The following is a 21,007-nucleotide window of genomic DNA, read 5'->3' on the forward strand; positions in this document are numbered from 1 at the left end:
CTCCTCTTCCCCTTCCAACCTCCTCCCTCTGTTCCCCAGCCTCAAGCCCACCTCAGCCTGGCTGTCTCCCCTGCCTTTTGGGGCTCGTTCCTGAATCCCAAATGTTGTTCATAGCCCTTCCACCCCCCCCCCGAGGCACTCTCTCCCTACACACCCCTCCTTTGAGGTCTGAACCTCCTCACATGGCCCTTCCCCAACCCCTGGGTTCCCCCCACCCGCATCCCTCAGAGTCTGCATCCCAGGAGCATCTTATAAGTCTTCACGTTGTCATTACCATGTCGTAACCTTGTGCAGAGCAAGTTCCTTTTGGCCCAGCTCTTCAGCATCCAAACAGGGCTCCGTGCCCAGCAGATTCTCAGCACAAAGTACAATAATGTCAAGTGAATCATTCCAAGAAGACTTCCATGTCCGGACGCCATGGAAAGGCACCTGTAGTTGGATGGTGTTGACCCCAAAGGCGTACTCCAGAGGCGGCAGCTGTTAAAGACGGTCAGCTATGCCACGTCTGGGCCAAAGCAGGCGATGTGGCATCAGATCATTCCAGCTAGGAACGGAGGGAGAAAGAGTCCGATGGTCCCCAGGAAGCAAACGAGGATAAACAACCAGAGGAATATCCTATCGATGACCATGGCCACATACCTCCAGTCTTCCTTCACCTGCAGGGGAGATGGGCGCACAGTGACCGAGGCCTTGGGAAAGGGGAGGTGTCCCGCCCATGCGCAGCCTCTGTAAGAATGGCACTGGGGACAGCGGTGACCCCACTGAGACCTTGGGAGCTAAGGAGCGGGGTGGGGGGGGGGGCGGTAAACAGGGATGTCTCAAGACTCAAACAGCCCTCTCCTAGCGATTCCCATCCTATACCACCCCAATGACAATAGCCCAGAGCCTTTCCATAGGCTCTCAAGTTCCAGGTAAGGGAGGCTGGAGGGACCCAGAAGGTTCTAGAATCACCCAGGGGCATGGACCCTCCCAGGGGGCTTGCAGTGATTTAAATGCAACACTCAGAAGTTACAAAATGGTGAAGACTTTGGGCCCCCATGTTGCCTCCCGACCCACTCACCCACCCGCTGGGGGGGTAGGTGAGGGTAGGTGTGGCCCAGGGAAGGGCGGGGTGGTGTTTGCAAGGGGGTAGGGGCTTTATGGAATTGGGGCCTACAGCCCAGGCAAGTGGATCTGGATTCCTAGCTGCTCCCGGATTAGATAACAATTAATTTGTCTTATCTACTCAGCAAGGCCACCCAGTAATAACCTCCTGGCCTTTCATCCTTCCCTAAGTTGATAAGAAGGATTCTGTGACCCTGGGCAGTGGCTTGCTTACCTAATAATGCAGGACACAGCAGGGGGCGGGGGAGGGGAGCCCACAGGCCCATCCAAGCTTCCTCAGTGTTTGTGAGTGAATAGTGAAGTTCACAAAATGCCCAGAGCCCAGAACAGGAAGGAGGAGGAGCCCGTCAGGACAAAGGGGGAGGCTGGATTGTTTGGGGCCTCCTGATGAGTTCCCTCCCCCTCCCCCCACTCCTCCCCCCCCCCCACCGCCTACGGGCAATGGTGGGAAATGGCCTGCGTGAGGATGGCGTGGGGAGACCCCCTCCATCTCTGTCCTGTGTCTCCCAGTTAGGCTGAGCGGGGACATTCTCATTGCTATTCTGCCACCTACCCAATAAACGTTTTCAGAGCTGCCAGCTAGACATTCTCCATCACAATTCATTCCAGACTCCAAGGCCATGACTAAGGGAGATGGGTTCTCATGGAGGAGCCTGGGTTGACCCAAGCTGACACCCTGGAGGGATGGCTCCCTACTAGGCTAGTGGAGTCACCCAGGGGACGGGCCCCTCACCCAGCCCCCACTCACTGAGGAGTCAGCATCCTCGGCCCGCAGGTGATCGGCAATATAGCACACGCCCTCCAGTGCTTTCTGTATGCGAGGTGACAGCAGGAGCCCACCCTCCGGCAACTGGGCCTCCGCCTTGGGACCCGAGGTCCCTGGGTGCAGACCACCATGGCTGTAAGGGACACCTGTGAAGGGGGACGAATGACCCACACATGCCCATCTGCCTTCCTCCTCCTCCTCCCTCTCCTCCGCATCCACGTTGGTCTCCAGCCAGCGGTAGGAGGGGCAGAGCTTCAGATCTGGGGGGTCGCGGAGCTCCAAGGGTGGCAGGGGCCGGCTTATCAGAAGCCACCGGGACACGCAGCCCAGAAAGGCCACCCGCACCCAGTGGGGCATGTTGTGGGTGCTGGCGGAGCGGTGGTGCACGTTGAGGACGAAGACGGTGATGACGATGGAGAGGGTGACGAAGATCATGGTGAAGAGCAGGTACTCGCTGATGAGCGGGATGACCAGCGAGGTGGACGGGATGATCTCGGTGATGAGCAGCAGGAAGACGGTGAGCGAGAGCAGCACGGAGATGCAGAGCGTGATCTTCTCGCCGCAGTCGGAGGGCAGGTAGAAGACGAGCACCGTGAGGCAGGAGATGAGCAGGCAGGGGATGATGAGGTTGATGGTGTAGAAGAGCGGCAGGCGCCGGATGACGAAGTAGTAGGTGACATCAGGGTAGATCTCGGCGCAGCAGTCATACTTCTTGGTGTTGTAGGTGCCTGTGGCGTTGACGATGGCCCACTCGCCGCTCTCCCAGTAGTCCTTGAGGTCTACCGTCTGCTCCGTCTGCACCAGGTCGATCTTGGCCTTGTCATACGACCAGGAGCCGAACTTCATCTTGCAGTTCTGCTGGTCGAAGGGGAAGAAGGTGACGTCCATGCTGCAGGAGCTCTTGTAGATGGCGGGCGGTACCCAGTGCACGGTGCCCGAGGAGAAGAGGTGGGCCTTGGTCATGTGGGTCACCACGAACTCCCCATCTGCACTGCGGAGAGGAGAGGCGTTGGGGGGACCCTGCGCACCCCAGGCACCCAAGCCAGACTGCTCCAGATAACCCTCAGCAGGGGGACCCCAATAACACAGCCGGACCGGGCCAAGTTGTTGGGATTTGTGCAAGTAAGACTCCCCAGCACACAGACATCTAGAGCTACCTGAGTTGTCTTTCAAACACCATCTTTTTAATTACAAAACTAGGAATTTTTAAGAATACAGGAAAGTACCAAGAATTTTAAAAATAACCACTATTAACGTTTTGATGTTATAGATCTATATCTATACATATATGAGATATATCTATATCTCATATATATTTGATTGTCATCTAGATAACACATATAGCATTTTTACGTTTTTGTGATCATGTGGTATATATGTAGTTTGATGGCCTGTTTGTATTCATTTAACATTTTAGAGTGATTGTTTATATGAGTATTTTTTCTCTCCTCCACCCCGCCACCCCTGCAGATGGTGAGTAAGCCCCTCTGCTGGGGGTCATGTCATTTACACCTGAGATTTTTACTTCCCTGCTCAGAAGACACCTGACATCTTTGCTGGTGAAGGAAGACGCCATCCGTCTTCCTTCAACCTGCATTTCTGAGCCAGCCGCACCCACTGGGGCCTCTGCAGGAGCTGTTGGTGGAGGGGAGACTCATGCCTGCCCTTAGGGAACCACAAGGAAATGAGACGCAGGCCTGAACACCTACAACGCTAGGCAGGCGGTTTGGCAGCAGCATTATAACTACTGGGGGGAACCCGCTTCCGGTGAGCAGGGTCACCACGCACAATGCCATTTTAGCAAAGCCTTGATGGATGGTAGGATTTGGCAGAAAGCTGGGGGTGGAGAGCGGACCAGCAGAGCATCCGCAGAACAAGGAACAGAGGAGGGAAAGGATAAAACTCACAGTGTGTGTTTGGACTGGAAGAGCTGCTGGGCCGAGTTGGGGGCGGGGCGTGAGTGAGGGCGAGGCCCGAGTGGGCGTCGTGAGGGCCCTTAAGGCATCTAAGGGCCCATGAGGACGCAGGGGACACTGGAACAGCGGTGACCAGTCGGGCCTGAGTCCGATTTCCCCCTGCGAGGTGGCGCAGTGAGCTCTTAGCCCCCGCCTTCCCTCCCTCTCCAGTTCCCACGGTCAATCCTAAAGACAGGGGAACCAGAAGAATACACAAGAAGAGGGACTTCCCTGGTGGTGCAGTGGTTAAGAATCCGCCTGCCAATGCAGGGGACACAGGTTCGAGCCCTGGTCCGGTAAGATCCCACATGCCAGGGAGCAACTAAGCTTGTGAGCCACAACTACTGAGCCCACGTGCCACGACTACTGAAGCCTGCGTGCCTGGACCCCGTGCTCCTCCACCGCAATGAGAAGCCCCCGCTCTCTGCAAATAGAGAAGGCCCGCGTGCAGCAACGAAGACCCAATGCAGCCAAAAATAAATAAAATTAAAAAAAAAAAAAGAATACACAGGAAGAGAGACTTCTTTCCCTTGAAGTAGTTCCAGGATAGAGAGTTAGGCAGGTTGGAAACCGGAACTTTGAAAGGGAGTCACAAACAGATCAGGGCAAAAGTTTAAAAAAAAAATTTTTAAGGCATTTTTGTCATCATACAGAAGCACCACTAGATGGCAACATGTGCCCCCATTTTGAGGAAGGAAAGAAGCAATTCCCCTGGTCTTCTTAACCTGGAGTGGAGTGGGTGGAGGAGATACCCTTCTTTAAATGTCTGCAAGAATTTGGTTTGAACTTTTGTCCTATCAAAAGAATTTCCTGTTATAATCAAGTAACACTGGCCAAAGCCTTATTGGCAATCCTAAAACTCTGGGTCCTATCTGATGCTAGGACTTTGCTCCTGCCCTCTGCCAGGTGCACAGGAAACAGAAACTAGAGAGATCCTGGGTGCAGATATGGGGTGAGGGGTCCGTGAGTCCAGTGGCAATGTTAGACCTTGCAGGTAATTCATGCTGAATGTGTGTTTACAGAGATGGCTCAGATGACAGGGCTTTGGGCCTGACCAGGACTGGGCAATGTAAAGGGATCACTGTCACCCCCCTCTGACCTATCTGGAGACACCTAACTTCAGAAGTGGATCTGTTTCCCTTTATTCTATTGTTTAAAAATACCTTTTCTAAATGTGGGTCAAATGAATTGGGAAATGCTGGGCTAAAGGGGTTTCTGGTCTGTACAAGTTCTAACAACATTTAAAATGACATTTTCCAAAGGACTGGGGCTGGGGTGCAGAAAGGGTTTTAATGACATACAATGTTATCTAAAATTATTTGACCACAGAACTATTTTTCATACCTATTCATATCTCCAGGAACTAGTGCTCCCTAGAGCCCCACTTCAGAAAATATTTTTAGACAAACATCATGCCAAACATGAATGAAATTATAGCTCTTTATATCTTCTATTAAAAAAAAACCGACTTGGTCCTCTGGGGCTCTCTTTAGACTCCCCTGCCTTTTACTAACTTCTAGTCATTATGTTCAAAGATTGGTCCTCTTTGGTTTTGAATACAGGGCAACTATAAATAATATTTTTTAAAATACCCATGCTTGCTCCCTTCAAAGTTGTTACCCTGGGATGCTGCTTACCTGTTCCAACAATAATGCCATCCTGCAAAACTCCAAAACTTAGGCATTGTTTTCACAGCCTGCACCAATCATATTTTTCAAATAATGCTCAGTGTTGGCACAGCTGTGTCCCAGTAGCACAGCGCAGGCACTGATATGCAGTAGGTGCTCAATAAATTTTGGGTGTATGAGTGAGAGGACAAGATGAAAGAAATAAGGGAATCAAGAGAAAAGGTGGTGCGGCGAGGATGAGCAAACCAGAAGTTGAAAGGAAGGCCACGCAGCTTGGACACAAGGGGGCGCACTTCCCAAGTCCAACACAGCCTAGCCTCACGTTACCCGCCCCTCGCAGGGAACCTCCTGTCTCAGGGGTCCCAAGGGGCCTCCACAACCCCAGCCGTTTCCTACTTGTTGTAGAGGACGATGTCGGGGATCCAGATCATTTCCGAAGGGACACGGAGGGATGTGATGTTGCCGAAATCGGCCGGGTTCCAGCGCAGCTTGTAGTCGTTCCACTCCTGTGTGTGGGGAGGGGAGTCAGGTCAGCAGCCCTGCCGGGGGAGGGAGCCTCGGGGCAAACCTAGGGCAGCCTGGGGACGCCCAGCAGCCGGATTCTGGAGCGCCCGGACCACCCGGAGCTCCTCACCTAGCCCCACAGAATAGAAAGGGCCGCGATGCCCGGAAAGGGCCCCGAGATGGGAACGGGGAGTCCCGTCTAAAATAATCTAGCCCTCGCTTTGCCCCCACTCATGTACTCAAAGTCCCGGGCACATCTGGAGGACGGGTCACCCTAGTCCCGCCTCTGTTCTGCCACTCCCTAGCTGGACGACCCCGGCAAGCAGCCTCACTCATTCGTAGTAACATTTTTTAGTGCATCACAGTTCACAAAGGTTTTTCACACCCTCTGTCTAGGAAGACCCTCAATGGGACAGCCGGGCAAAGAGTGCAGAGCAGGTGGAAGTATTTCCCCATCTAACAGATAAGGAAACTGAGGACAAGAGGGGTAAAACAACCCCTTTATCAGTTACACAGCTGAGAAAGGGGAGTCACCCAGTGGATTTCCAACTGTGCTCTAGAGCGCCCCCTAGGAGCCCTGTTTCCACCGGCTGGTCCAAGCGAATCTGTTTTCTCAAGTGAGGCTTAGAGGGTACTCTGTCAATAAGTGGCAGCACTGGGGCTTGAACCCAGCCTTCCCTGTCTCCAAACTTGCCCTAATTCTAGGGGCCATTTTGCTTTTGTGCATTTGCACTAAAATAGGGCAGTGACGTGCCCTTGAAAAGTCTCCATGCGTGGTGCCTTTTCCCCTCTAAGGATAGTCGTGTAACATTTACACAAACACATCAACTGGCTAGGGATCCAGGAAGAAGTAAGGGAAACAGGAGTGTTTGCAGGAAGCAGGCACATGAGAGGAAAAGCACTGATCCAGCCCGATGGTTCACAAACTTCAAGCACTCAAGTCCCAGCTTCATAATTTTTGCCAATATATTTGCACTGCCTATATTAGCATTTACTTAGTATTTTCCTTTAAATTAGTTCATTATTTTTAAACCTACATACATTTTTGAATTTTACATCACTGAAATAACTGGAAAACCCACAGCGCTTGAAACCATCCACTAAAATAGAAATATATGACTATTTTAAAAAAAGGTTTGCGAGCCAACTAAAATCATCTCACAAAACTGCTGTTGGTACCGAAACCACACCTGGGAAGATGCTGGCCCAGCAGTGGTGCTGATTGATTTTCTGTAGGGGAAGGCTTAGGCAGAGAGAGGGGCCAGACTTGCAAAGTAGGAAAGATAAAAATGTTGCTAAAATTGTCAGGATTTCTCAGGACATTGAGGAATAATTTTGAAAGGGATTGGTCTTCATAAATGTACCCCCTTCCCCCAGTCCATTGTCTGTTAAGTTTTCAGGTTCAACCAACATTTGGGGGGCATCCACACCAAGTTGTGTTATATTAATCGGCAATAGATTATATTGTCCCCATTTTACAGATGAGCAAAGTGAGGCTCTGAGACTAACTTGCATGGTATCACAGGCTAATCAGAGGCGGTGCTGGCTGGCCTGACTCCTGCTCCAGTGCTCCTTCCTCTCCTCCCTACTCCAGTCCCTGAAGCCTAGGTAACTGACCTATGGGGACAATTATGGCCACCCAGGTTCTAGGTCTGACCCTTGCACTGCTATGGCTTCCCAAGTCCCTTCATGGCTCTGCACCTCATCTGTAAAGAGGAGAGAATATATTCAGGCTGTTATAAAGCCTGTGCCCCCAAGTTCTGCCCCAAGAATGGCACATCAAAGAGGGCTACCCATCCATTGGCCAGGATTGGTGCTGAGCCAGTTTCTGGTTAAGAGACAACAACTTCATTTCCTGTCTCTTGGGACCCTCGCTCTGGGGTCCCTGGGCCGTCAGGTGAGGAGTCCAAACTCTCCTACTGGAGAGAACAGGCAGAGAGACCCTGAAAGTGCCTGGAGGAGAAGAGCCCAGCTGGGCCTGGCTTCCAGAACCTTCCAGAGCCTTCCAGACATCTCTGCTGAGGGATGAACCTGTGAGTGAAACCATCTTGGACCCTCCAGAGCAGACCAGCCACCAGCCAAATGCCACCAAGTAACCCCAGGAGTCCCCGTGCAAAGCAGAAGAAACCACTAAAACTCCTAGTCATAAAAACTAAAGATGTAATAAACTGTCAGTTGCTTTAAGCCAGTGAGTTTTGGGGTAGCTTGTTAGGCAGCATAGACACAGAACCCTCAGCGTTCTCCTGCAGAAGGAGCCTGGGGTTCTGAGTGGGGCACACCTGGGCCACCCTGTCCAAACCAGCTGCCCTCTGCTTCTGTTTTCCTCAGCTGTAAAACGGGCAGAATTAAACCTCGCATGGTTTTCGGTGATGACTCGGTGAGCTGATCTGCAAACGGTAGCAGGGACGTAGGCAATGCCCAGTCCCAGAAAGGGGACCACGTGGCTCTTGTAGGTGACATTCTCAGGTGCTGGACAGAGCCTGGCCGCACAAGAGCACAGCCCCTCACGAGAAGCAGTCTGCAGTTGGCTGGCCTTGGGAACATCCTGAGTGGCAACTCAGGCAAAAGGTAAATTCAGAATCATGCTTCTAGTGGAAGAGTCCTGGGAGGGGCTGGGGTCTGTGGGTTCCCACCCCGCTCCTGTCTTGCCCGGGGGAGGGGCCCTCACCTGCTTTAGCCAGACTTTGGTGGTCATCATTTGGTTCTTCTCATCCTGGCCGGTAGCGGGAAAGAAAGCAATTAGAGTGATGAACGAGCCCCAGAAAACAAGGTAGAGTAGGAGGGGCTTATTCAGGCCCCCCACTCACCAGAGAACCTCTTAGGTGACACCGCAAGCCCAGCCAACCCACCACCCCTCCTGACACTGCCACCCTCACTCAGATTATCTCCACTGGGTCCTCTGGGCTTATGTCAGGTGGAACAAGCAGGGGCAGGACATTTAGAAAACCCACTGCTGCCGGTCAACGCCCTCCCAGGAGGGGTTTCAGGGCTGAGAGCGGGAGGGAGATGGAGCATCCCCAGGCTCCGAGGGGTGATGCTCTGACTGAGGTGGGCTGGGAGGGCTGGGGCTGGGGAGGGACGAGGAGCCCCAGAAAGGGGCCCATGCCTGGGGCTGATCCCAAGGGGGCAAAGGATGGTAGGACAGACGCACCACATCAATGAGCTGGGCTATGGACAGCCCGAAGTGCACGATCACCACGTCTGAGGTGTTGGGCACCGGCCTCGTCCAGCGGTTGTAGCCCCTAAAGAGGTGTTGGAAGAGGCGGTCCTCGGCTTGGGTGGGAGAGGCCTGTTGCACGGATGCTGTGGGACAGGAGGGGAGAGAGGGGTCTCCGGGAGTCCGTGGTGCTGGGCGCTTGGCTCCCTCTCCTGTCCAATCAGAGCCACTTAACCTCACTGAGCCTCAGTTTCCTCATCTGCAAAATGGGCACACTAATCCAGAACCTATTTCAAAACACTGTCGAGGAGGAAATATAATCATGTCTGTTAGAGCTTACAAAGCAACGAGCACATGGTTGGTGCTCAAGAAATGTCAGTTACTCTGTGACTGATGGATAAGGGGTGAAAACAAGTGCTGAGAGGGGTGCAGAGCAGTGGGAAGAAGTCAGACAGGGGATGAAATCCAGCCTGGAACTGGGGAGCCCCAAGGGACACAACGTGGGGGAGACGCCCGATTGTGTGGGGTGAGCTGCAGGGGTAAGGGCTTCACGTGTCATCGTGAACCTGGCCCCGGGAACTTTCACTCCCATCCTCTTGTAATGAACCACTAATGCTAACCATGAAATTCTCTTCCATTTGGAGCATCTCGCCTGTTTATCCTCAAACCACAGGCATTTGCTCCTTCTCATCAGCTGGGCAAAGTGTCCCCAGTTGTCTGATGGAATCATCCGTGTCTGATTTCACCGTGTTCTGCAAACAGCTTCACCTCTTCAGGGTTCTCCTGCCTGAGCAGGTCGAGAACTACTGCTCTAAAATTCAGAACATCGATAAGAACAGCTGCCGTGTGCTACGGTATCCCAGGCGCTAGTCACAGGCTCTCATTCCAGGTCACCACACAATAGCCCTGGGAGGGTCACAGTGCAGTTGGCATTTTGCACATGGGGAGCACTGCGACTCGGGGAGGTTCAGGTGACGCAGCGATCGCCCCCCCCCACCTTCCCGCGGTGGAACAGCTACTTCCCCTTCGACTCTGGCGGTTGCCACCAGCCCACTTGCAGGAGTTTCCTCCCTGAGGCATGTGTGAGCTCACAGGTGTGACAGGATGCCCTAGGGACCATCCCCACTCACCTGCCGGGATCAGAAAAAGCCACCACAGCCCGAGCTTTGTCGTGGACGGGAGTGCAGGGCGGGCGGGGCCCATGGCTTCAGAGGAGGGGTCTGGCTGCCGCTGGACATCAGAAGGAGGGCAGGACGGGCCTTGGCTGTGGGTTGAACCTCGGACCGCTTCCCCAGCAGGGCCTGGGGAGCTGGCACGGCAGAGCTCCCTGGGGATTCCACGTGGCTCCCTCTGACTGCCAAGCCTGAGTGAGCCCAAGAAAGGGTTCTTAGGATGATGCATCTTTGACACAAGTGAACCTTCGTGCCTCACACCTTTGACCTCATTTGGGCCTCCCATCACCCCTAGGAAGGTATGGGGAAGGGTTATTATTATCTCTTTTATTTAAATTTTAAAAATGCTGATGTTCAGAAAAGTTGACTGATTTGCCCAAGCCACATAGTTAAAAAGCTATGAAGTCGGAATTCAAGCTCACATCTTCAGCTTCTAAACTAAAACGTGTTCAAGTGCTACTCAGTGGTGCCAACTAGAAGGATAATTTTGTATGGGCAACTCAGCCAGTACTCGCCTGTGTTTTATAGATCTTAGCACCATGACTGTCATTGCTCAGCCACGATCATGACTGAGGTCTGTGGCAGACAGGTGGTGACAAGGTACAGGTGCCCTACCCCAAATCCAGGCTCACCTGGATCCAAGGTTCTAAGAGGTTCCTCTGTGTGCAGCTTCACTCACCTCTCCTTCCAACTGACATCACGTGCACAAATCCCAAGGCTATAATCTGTTTCACCTTTCACTCAAGGGCACTAAATAAAAGCATGGTTTTTTTTTCCCCATTAGTGAGAACAGGGGGAAAAGAAATAGAAGTCCAGGCATGCTGAACTTGCATCGTATAAATATCCAACCAGAGACATCCTGGACCCTCTGGAAGAATGTGCAAATGAGACTGAACTGACTCCAGCGGACAAATTCCTGCAAGATGCTTCAAATTTGCATCCCTTGTAATTAGCCCACTATGATAATTTCATTAATTTGTCACCGGAAACCAAAGGAGAAATTCTTCCAGGTATTTGACAGTGATTAAACTTCCACCTCTTGTTAGAAGGCTATTGAAAGAGGAAGAGTCCTGGACCCTTTGATCCTCTAAGTGGCTGGATTGGCAGGTTCGGGGGCGGGGGGCGGTGGTGTCTGCGGGCTGATGTCTCTGTTTGTAAAGTGGGTCTGGGTGAATGGAGCTCTCAGGGAAACCTGTACAAAAAATATTGCATATGTAAAGGGCTCAGACGCCAATATCCTCACTGTGCTTGTATCGCTGCAATGTACCAGTGTATCCAGACCATCCCGTGCCCCATACCCCAACTCAGGTCAGCCTCTTTTGCCCACATCCTGAATCCTGGTTCCATTGAAGTCAAGGTGATGTGGGCTGACTTCTTTGTCCATCTTCCTACTGCAGATGGTTTTCAACTTCTCACCCCCATTCTGTTCTTTTCACAAGCCCCACCTTCTCCATAAAACCTGCTTCGATTTCACCCCACACTTCTCCGCCATCTGGCATAATCCCAAGCCTGGGAGTCATTGCTCTCCCATAACTGTCAACACCCCAAAGAAAGTCTCTTGATTGAGGAAATGACAGTGTCTTTTCTTCCAAATCATTTCAAATCATTGAGGAAATGACAGTGTCTTTTCTTCCAAATAATTTCATCAGAGGTGCTTAGGGAAGAGAGAGCCTATTTCTAGCTTTTATATTTGATCTGCTCAATACATCAATTAATCGCAGAAGCTTGCCATCTCAAGGTTGGGTGGAATCTTAAAGGTCATTTGGATTACCGCACCAGCTGATCATTTTCCTCCACAAATTCCAGCCTCAGAAAAAACCCAGCAATGAAGAACTTGCTATCTTCCAAGTCAGTGAATACAACTGATGTGTGTTAGCCTTTGTTAAAGCATGTAGAGTATTTACTGAGTGAATAAATAAATGACAAAAGAGGAATAGTGGTAATAAAGACATAGAAGCAGATTCAATAAAGTAAAGCCAATAACTCCTGAGATGGAGCCGCCCTCACCAGTGGGAGGGGGTGACTGTCACTGGGCTCTGAACAGCCCCAGCAGGGACAACCAAAAGACTAACATTTTTCTAGAAGCAGGCAACTTCCAGCATTCTGACATACCTCCCTCCTAAGTACCCAGAAGCTGCTAATCTGCTCATATAACTTTGAACCGCCCTCACAACGTCCCCAACACAAGCTCGGGGGCACCTTTCTTACCTGTGACCACAGAAGACAAGCCATTCAAAGAACAGAGTACCAGCCTGGCTTGGAGGTCCTGGTCAGCTGACCAAAGTCGCCCCAGAATGGAAAGGCAGGTGCAGAGCACAGCTGGGTGTCTTCATTTCCTGGTCAAACAGATGCTGGGACAGGACATGCCTTGGCGGATGAGGGAGACCTGACGCTGAGAGTCAGGTTGGCTTCCTGGGGAGGACTGGACAAGTTCTGAAGACAGGCTGCTGTGCCCAGGCTCCCAGCTCTGGTGACCGGAGAAGCTGCATGCAGGTCCTGCTGAGGAGGACAGCACGGAGAGCCTGGCACGGATGCTTCTGCAGGTAAGAGGCAGGCGGGTCCACGGGAGGGACTGCCAGCTTGGCAGGCACACAGACGGACGCTCATATTCCCTCTCTCTCTCTCTCACACACACACACACACACTCACACACACTCACACACACACACACACACACCCTCGCTGGAGGGAAGGAGGAAGAGCCTGTGACTATCTAGTCCTTGTCTAGCAGGGACCGACAGCAGACTGCTTGCCCTCTGTCTGGTTACGAAGATGCTTCGTTCTTTGCTCTGAAGGATCCTGCGCTCCAGGATCACTTCCTGGGTCCCCCAACCTCACCCATAGATGGGGAATCTCCTGGGTCTGTCTGTCGACAGAGCAGTACAGTTTTGGGTAAAATAGGACTAAGGACAGAGCCTCCAGTCCACAGCCTGCAGTTCTCTTCTTCCCCTTCTCCCCTGGAGGAGCCCCTGCTCCCCGCAGCCAGCCTCCTGCAGGACCCCGGCTCCCTCGTGCTGCCGCCTGGTTTGGCTGCAGCTTGCCTATTTCCTCCTCGACCTCCTTGCTGGTGACCTTGCCTTCAATTTCCCAGATAAGGAAGTTCACCTTCCTTCAAACCATAAATTGACCCTTTGCCTCCTTGTCGCCCGCATCAAATCAGCAGTCCTCTTCCTCCTGCTGTGCGTGGCGAAGCGTGGCCCTGTGATCCTGATGGTGGCCCCATCTATCAAATGTCGCCCGGCTCTTCCTCTCCCTCTCGCTTGTTCCTTCCCCTCAGCCCATAAGGAAGCTCATCCTCCATCCTAAAAACACTCTGGGGTCTGCACCTTGCTATCTCATCTCCCACATATTGTTAAAAGCCAAGGATGCAGGACATGACTGCCAGGGTTTAACTTCTGGCTCTGCTCCTTTAAAGTTGTGTGGTTTTGGACAGGTCTCTAGAGATTTCTGTGCCTCAGTTTCCTCATATGTAAAAGGAGGATATGAATACTGGCTCCACTTCATAAGCCTGTAATGAGGAGTAAATGAGTTAGTATAAATAAAGGGCTTAGAAAACTGAAATAATACATGATATATATGTGTACGTATGTAAATATTGGTTGGCTAAAAAGATCGTTCGGCTTTTGTAAGATCTTTAGAAAACCCAAACGAACTTTTTGGCCAACCCGATATATATGTGTGATATATAGAAATATGATATATATGTGCATATATTTACTCATGTGTATATGATTGCTAGTATTATCTTTTGAGAATATTAAAACACATAAAAGTAACCACCAACATTCCCACTATCCAGAATTAACAAACGTTAATATTTTACCATATGTACTTTCATATTGGTATATATGTATATCTGTGTGTATATAAAGTTATGCAAGTATTAAATGCATACAGAGAGAAAGATAGGAGGAAGGAAGGAAGGAAGGAAGGGAGGGGGGAAGGAAGGAAGGAAAGAGGGAAGGAAAAGGGAAAATAATAGATTGTATCAGTCAGGGTCTTTGGTTTGAGCAATAAAAATCTATTGATTAATTTAAGCAGAAAATGATTTTATTAAAGGGCAATGGGAAGTTCACAGGTGTACTTACAAAGCTGGAGAACCCCCTTGGAGCACAGGTGAGAGCAAGGGAAACACCAGCCGGGCTAAAGCCCAAATCACAAGCCATTACCGGCATAGTGGGCCCTGTTGCTGCAGAAATGGATGCAAAACCTTGCACCGTCTGTCACTGGTACTGCTGTCACTGCTGTCCCTGGAAACCAGCCACTTCTGCTGCTGCCAGAATTAATTCTCCTCTATTCCTACCTCATTGTGTCACTAGCTCTCAATACAAAGGTCAGGATAAACGCATCTGATTAATCATGTACTCATGAACTAAATGCATGGAAGGCTGAGGACGCAGGAATCCGGTGTTTTGAGCTTCTATGTGAAGGGTGGCTTCTGCCACATTCAAGGTGGGAACTTTCCCAGAATATTTGAAAGGAGTCTAAATGCTGGGAAACTCCCGCAAATCTTGCTCTTTGGCTCCTCCCACCAATGCACACCCAACTTTCCATAATTACACTTTTTTTTAAAATTATTTATTTATTTATTTATTTATGGCTTTGTTGGGTCTTCGTTTCTGTGCGAGGGCCTTCTGTAGTTGCGGCGAGCGGGGGCCACTCCTCATCGCGGTGCGCGGGCCTCTAGCTATTGCGGCCTCTCTTGTTGCGGAGCACAGGCTCCAGACGCGCAGGCTCAGTAATTGTGGCTCACGGGCCCAGTTGCTCCGCGGCATGTGGGATCCTCCCAGACCAGGGCTCGAACCCGTGTCCCCCGCATTGGCAGGCAGATTCTCAACCACTGCGCCACCAGGGAAGCCCCATAATTACACTTTGAAACAAATGCTTACACCTACCCATTCTGTTCTAAAATGTGTACCCAGAATTTGTTTTAATCAGGTATGGTAAGACATGCAGACACGGGAATGATTGTCACAGAGGCAGAAGTTTATACTCACAGATCCCCAGAAGCAGGAATCATGGCATGTCACGTAGGGCCACATGGGGAAGCACATGGGCCAGAGAGAGGGCAGGAAGGGCAAAGGAGAAAGCATGGCCCAGAGTATGTATTGGAGTTTCTGTAGGGAAGGTAAGGCAGGACAGGGTAAGCAGCCTAGGACTGGATAGTTTGAATAATTTTGGTGGGCTGTGGGTATAGGGGTGGTCTCCAGTGGTGCAGTACCTGGCCCTGGGGGGATTCAGTGCAGGGGAAATATTGGCCCGGTGTGAGAGAGAGGTAAAGGAGATGGCTGGGGGTGTGGACTTGAGATTGGCTGGAGGGTTTCTAATATGATGTCTGTACTCCCATGAAGGCTGGATCACTGGGAAGATGTAAACAACTTTGGCCATTAGTTGCCTTGTTTGTAATGGATGCCAAACCGACCAATAGTGAATCTAAGAAAACATAGTTAGAGCACTAACACAAGACAGCCATTCCTCACAGACACAAAAGAGCTCATCGTAACCCCAAAGGGACGAAGTCTTACGTCTCGTCAGTTACTCCAGTTAGCTCCAAGTCTTGCCTCTCTAGACAATGCACTTTCTTGCTCTAATCCTGACACAATGTCGTCTTGAAATTCTGTTTCTTATGGAATAAACCATAAAGTCCATCAAAAGCATACTGCATATAAAGTAATGGAGTGGGCAGAAAATAAAATAGATTAACAAAATAAGGAAGAAAAGAAGGCAGGCACAGCCTTCATCATTGTAAAAGGTTAGAGTCGGACCCTATTTCTGAAGTGCTCACACTATGAGTGTCAACTATAGCGCTGAAACTATTGCTGCTGAAAGCAGAAGGTCACAGGGCCTGCGCCATCCCTGCCAGCTGGGGACACCGGCTGCTGCTGCCGCCCCAAAACTGCCAACCAAAACCTTTCTCCTCTTGCCCTGCTCACCTCACCAGTTCCTGCTGTAAAGTCTGGACTGGGTACATCTGATTTGCTGAGCTAAGCTCACAGGCCTTCACCTGAGAACGTGAGCACTTAGCATTTTTAGATTCTATGGTCAGAGTGGCTCTTCCTTCTAAGATTCATAAGGTGGCTACGTCTTATAGGGTTCTTATTTGCAACCACAGACATTTCTCTCAGTCTTATAAGCAGAAAGGGTCTTATTATAGGATACTGATAACTCACAGAATCTCAGGGAGGACAAGAGAAGCAGGTGTGGAAACCACACAGCCAAGAACAATGCAGTGACAGCAAACCACACCAGGTACAATTTTAACAAAGCCATCACTGTGTCACCCCATTGGCACCATGCACACCCAGAGCTAGACTGGAGAAGCTCCGTCTCAGCCTCCCCAGAGAATCTGAGATAGGAGATAAATGGTCCCCTGGGCTGGACAGCTGGTGTTTGTCAAGGGCAGTAAAATTGAAGCTTTGTTCTCACCCAGATACTCCAAGGACAAAGCTAGTGGCAGAAGCTGAGCTCCGCTGAAATAAAGAGATAAGATGGCCACTCCTGAGGTCAGGAAAACTTCCCAGACTGCACATGCGCAGAAAGGCTCCTTGGGGGTCAAAAAGGGAAGGAATGCCACTGCATAATAAGTGTGGACACGCACCCACAGGCCTCTGCAGTGGGATCCACCTTAACAAAAAGTTGCGCATGCATGTTGGGGAGGGTCCTGGGACCAGTCAAGTGTGGAAAAAGAAACAAGATAATTGGCCAAGTGTAAACAAAGACCTGGAAGGACTATCCTATGTAAGTGATTTAATCATCTCTTTACTGCACTCCCCATTCAGGACTCCCGCACTGTTCTCTGGGTGTGTATTTCTGCCTCGCTTCCGTCTTAAATAAAAGAACTGTTTCTCTGTGAGCTCTCCCACATGTTATGCTGTGTCTCTAACAATAAACTTTGTACCTGTTTTTACAGTTTTTGCCTCCTTGAAACATTCTAGCTTTCAAACGGGGAAAAGAGTCAGGGCCACTTTGCCTATGACCTCTAGCCCCTGAGGCCCCTCTAGTCTCTCTGAGATCAAAACTAGATGCTTCTGCTACTGCTGTGGCTGGAAGAAAGTTCTAGCTCACACAGCTGTTGCTTCAGTTTGCTCATTCCCATACCTAACTCTCACGTGACTGGCAGAGCCCACGTCACGTGATCAGTGTTAAGGGAGCCCAGCTAAGGTGGTGTTTGTGGAGGCTACCTTAAGAAGGTAAAACTCAAAATGTGAGATATTAAATTAGAGCGATGTTTGAAGGACATTGTGCATCTCTGAATGACAGATGTCCACTACGGGGCAGAATTTTCCAAATGTAGCAAGAGGTTATAGGTGTTGGCAGCCAAAACAATGACAAAGAAGAAACACGACGAGTAGCCACCATCAATATTCCCTGTCTCATTTTTCTCATTGTCCCACAAACAACTGGCAACTGCTTGAATTCATCATTCCACTAAAATGGAAACTTCTTGGTCATCTCTATTTTTTGTCTGTTTTATTTACCAATGAATCCCAATTGCCAAGAAAGCACGTGGCACATAGCAGATGCTCCATACATATTTGTTGAATGAATAAAAGAAATTCATTTGCTGCACGAAAGAAAGACAAAGCTTCAGGTGGAATGTGGGTTTAGAAAACAGCTTGAGACAACTTTAAGCTTGATTCAAACACCTACAGCAGGAGAAGCAGCAGTGTGAACCTCTCTCTCAACCACTAGGAATTAAACAGAGTGTTAAAGTAGCGTTGGAAAACCAAGGTCTAGCAGGAGGTGGGAAAGGGGTAGCAGGGGCAGGAAATCCAACACGAAATCTAATGAGTTCAGTGTAATGAGTTCAATACAAATTTAGTGACTGACAGCAGGTGTAACTTCTGAATTTTCACTACTACATTAGCCATGTTTTATGAATCCGTGCTGTCACCTAAAACAAGTTTTATAAATATTCAAATTAGCAGACATAAGGGTTAGGATGTACATTTCAAAAAGATATCCCATTTCCATAGCCCAGCTGAGTGAGCTCTCATCTTCCTGTACCTTGGAATGCAATTGCAATTGCATTGCAATGCAAATCTCAAAATGCAATTGAGACCTCTAATCTTTGCCTAAGCAGTTCATCCAGGAAGTTCTGTAACTCACCAGGTGTTATAGTTTACAGCCCTGGAATAAACAAAGGTCCATAAGACAACTCCATAACTTCCTCTTCCCCAAAGATGATTTCCATCTAAAGTGGAGTCTCATATTCTACGTTTCTTATTTTTTTTTAAGGGGGATTTATACAATCCAGTTCGGTCAGTGTGACCTTTCTCTTCACTTTGCTACATTTTACAAACACATACATGTATTCCTAAACAGTACTGCACCAGTCAGGCAACAGAAATCACTCTAGTTAATTTAAATAGGGAGAGATTGAATACAGGAAATTAGGAACCTGCAAAATCTTTGAAAAGAATGGCGGAGTGAGCTCCAGACTGGGCCTTTAAGAAAGTCTCCCAGAAAAACACCACCACTGATGTGGAAGCTGTCACCTCTGCCCCAATCAGCTGGCCACCACCGGGAATGAGTTCAAGGACACAGGGCTTAGCTGGGAACCAGGGGTCTGGAAGCAGCTCCAAGTTCTTTGAATTGAGCAACTGAAAGGGAATGCCCTTTAGTAAGACCAGGAGCAGGCTTGGGAGGTGGGAATGCAGCCAGAGTTCTGTTTCAGTCATGAGAAACTGGAGATACCCTATGAGCCATTCATGAGGAGGTGCTGAATAAGAAACTGCATATGCAAGTGTGGAGGTAAATGGAAGTCTAAACTGGAGATTTCAATTTAAGTGGTTTCATACTACATAAGCATGCTGCCATTTGCTTTCTTTTTTTTAACTCAATTTTACTTTTGAGATCACCAACTTCTTGAGCAACTACGGTATGTACTCACTTTAACTCTGGCTCAGTCTTCAAACCTAGGGTAATCTAGCATCTATCTCCAAAAACTCCACTGAAAGTGTTCTGAAACAGGTCACCCAGCATCATCCAGGTGCGATATCAATTTTTTTTTTTGTTATTTCTAAAACAATTGGGGTTGTTAATTACTTCCTGCTTCTCAGGAGTGGATCTCAGAAAACACTGTCTCAGGCACAATCCCAGAAGAGGTTATGAAGCAAGAGAAGCAAGCGTGGTCCTGGTTCACTAGAACAAGACACCCCAAGGCAGACTCATTTCTCTTGTCGATCAGATTGATGGTTGGTAGATCAAGTATTTCTTGATTTCAGCAAGGTATCTATCTCTTACAACATTCTTCTAGCTAAAGGGGGAAAATATCTTGGGTAAATTCACAGATGACACTGTGAAGGAGGGAGGGAGGTCAAGAGGGAGGTCTTTGACACCTATGTCATGAGCCGTGCTCATGGCAAGTTGGAACATCAGGCCAAGAGTATGTTTTAATTCATGGAGCTGACTACAAAGGCACAGAGAGTCCAACAACCCGTTTGCAAGCACAGCTCGGACACTCCTAAGGCTTAGGTTTTCCAGAAACACAAATGAGCCAAGAGTGTGGTTTAAAACAAAGCTCAAACATTTTTAGGCAGCATTAGTATAAGAAGACTGTACAAAGGGGTAATCATAGTTCACATTTATTCCTTCTAAACTTCATTTCACAAGAGACTGGGATGGACATATTCTGGGTTGGCATACAATACCTGGAGCATGATATTTTATTCTAGAAATACATTTTGCTTTGACAAAGAAGAGTGTGACTAGAGGCTCACGGTCAGTATAGTGACAGACCTGTAACTATACGTACAGAATCTAGAAAAGAAGGGCAACAAAGCTATTACTTTACTAGATATGACAACCAAAACAAATATAGAGGATCCAAATATTTAATGAAGAAACTTTTGGCATCTCTCTCTCTCTCTCTCAAGGGTCTGTGGCCTCTGGCTCTTTCTCAGGCCCCCCTTCTCTCCGGGCCTGCCCAGACTGTGGAAAGTCTGGCAAGTTCTCTTTTAGCGGTCAGCCTCTCCCAGAGCTGGGTCCACTTCTTCAAGCAGCCACTGCTGGGGCGCGGGGTTACTTAAGGCTAGGCGACGGAAGGTGATTCATCCAGAAGTGAGATTCTAGCCCCGGGTCCAGGCGCCGGGAGGCGGTGGAGATGGAGCCCGGGCCGCTGTGGGTGCGGGTACATCAAGGGAGGCCCGGTGGGACGCAACGCCGGCTGGATCAGGACAAGGGGTTGGGGCGGAGGTGGGGCGTGGTCAAGTCCGGGACAGGGGGCGAGGCGGAGGCCGGGGCAGGGGCGGAGCCGGGGCCAGAACAGGGGGCGGGGTGGGTGTGGGGCGTGGTCAAGTCCGGGACAGGGGGCGAGGCGGAGGCCAGGGCAAGGGGGCGGGGGGGGGGGGGCCGGGGCCAGGACAGGGGGCGAGGCGGGGGAGGCGTGGTCAAGTCCGGGACAGGGGGCGAGGCGGAGGCCGGGGCAGGGGCGGAGCCGGGGCCAGGACAGGGGGCTGGGACGGGGCCGAGCTCGACTTGGGAGGACCCGTCGGCTCGCCGCTCTGGTCCCGCGTCCCGGCCTTCGTCCTGGGTGGAAGGCTGAGGTGCAGGCAGTCATGGCGCTGCGTGCTGCCGTGTTCGACCTGGACGGGGTCCTGGCGCTGCCCTCGCTCGCCAGCTCCTGGGACCGTGCGGAGGAGGAGCTGGCGCTGCCCAGGTAAGGGGACCCGGGCCGCTGCCCGCACTCAGAAGCCTGCGCGGGTGGGTCCGGGCGGCAG

At 50.4% G+C, this 21,007-nt stretch overlaps 2 protein-coding genes across 3 annotated transcripts in view; one reads left to right on the plus strand and one right to left on the minus strand.

The window, feature by feature from the left end:
- Positions 1 to 530: 530 nt before the first annotated feature.
- CHRNA2 (cholinergic receptor nicotinic alpha 2 subunit) lies at positions 531 to 10,515 on the minus strand. Its single transcript, XM_061199441.1, has 6 exons — positions 10,245 to 10,515; positions 9,109 to 9,260; positions 8,626 to 8,670; positions 5,850 to 5,959; positions 1,853 to 2,861; positions 531 to 656 (listed from the first exon to the last, which is right to left on the minus strand). Exons 1-6 carry the CDS (start codon positions 10,513 to 10,515, stop codon positions 531 to 533), a joined length of 1,713 nt encoding a protein of 570 aa, XP_061055424.1.
- Positions 10,516 to 20,729: 10,214 nt separating this feature from the next.
- EPHX2 (epoxide hydrolase 2) overlaps positions 20,730 to 21,007 on the plus strand; it is a 64,488-nt gene continuing 64,210 nt past the window's right edge. For both annotated transcript variants that reach the window (XM_061200727.1, XM_061200729.1), the window contains exon 1: positions 20,730 to 20,946. In XM_061200727.1, coding sequence (XP_061056710.1) covers positions 20,846 to 20,946 — 101 coding nt within the window. In that variant the 5' untranslated portion in view covers positions 20,730 to 20,845. The remainder of the gene's footprint in view (positions 20,947 to 21,007) is intronic.

Source organism: Eubalaena glacialis, chromosome 9 (assembly GCF_028564815.1).
Source record: "Eubalaena glacialis isolate mEubGla1 chromosome 9, mEubGla1.1.hap2.+ XY, whole genome shotgun sequence".
Taxonomy (NCBI): domain Eukaryota; kingdom Metazoa; phylum Chordata; class Mammalia; order Artiodactyla; family Balaenidae; genus Eubalaena; species Eubalaena glacialis.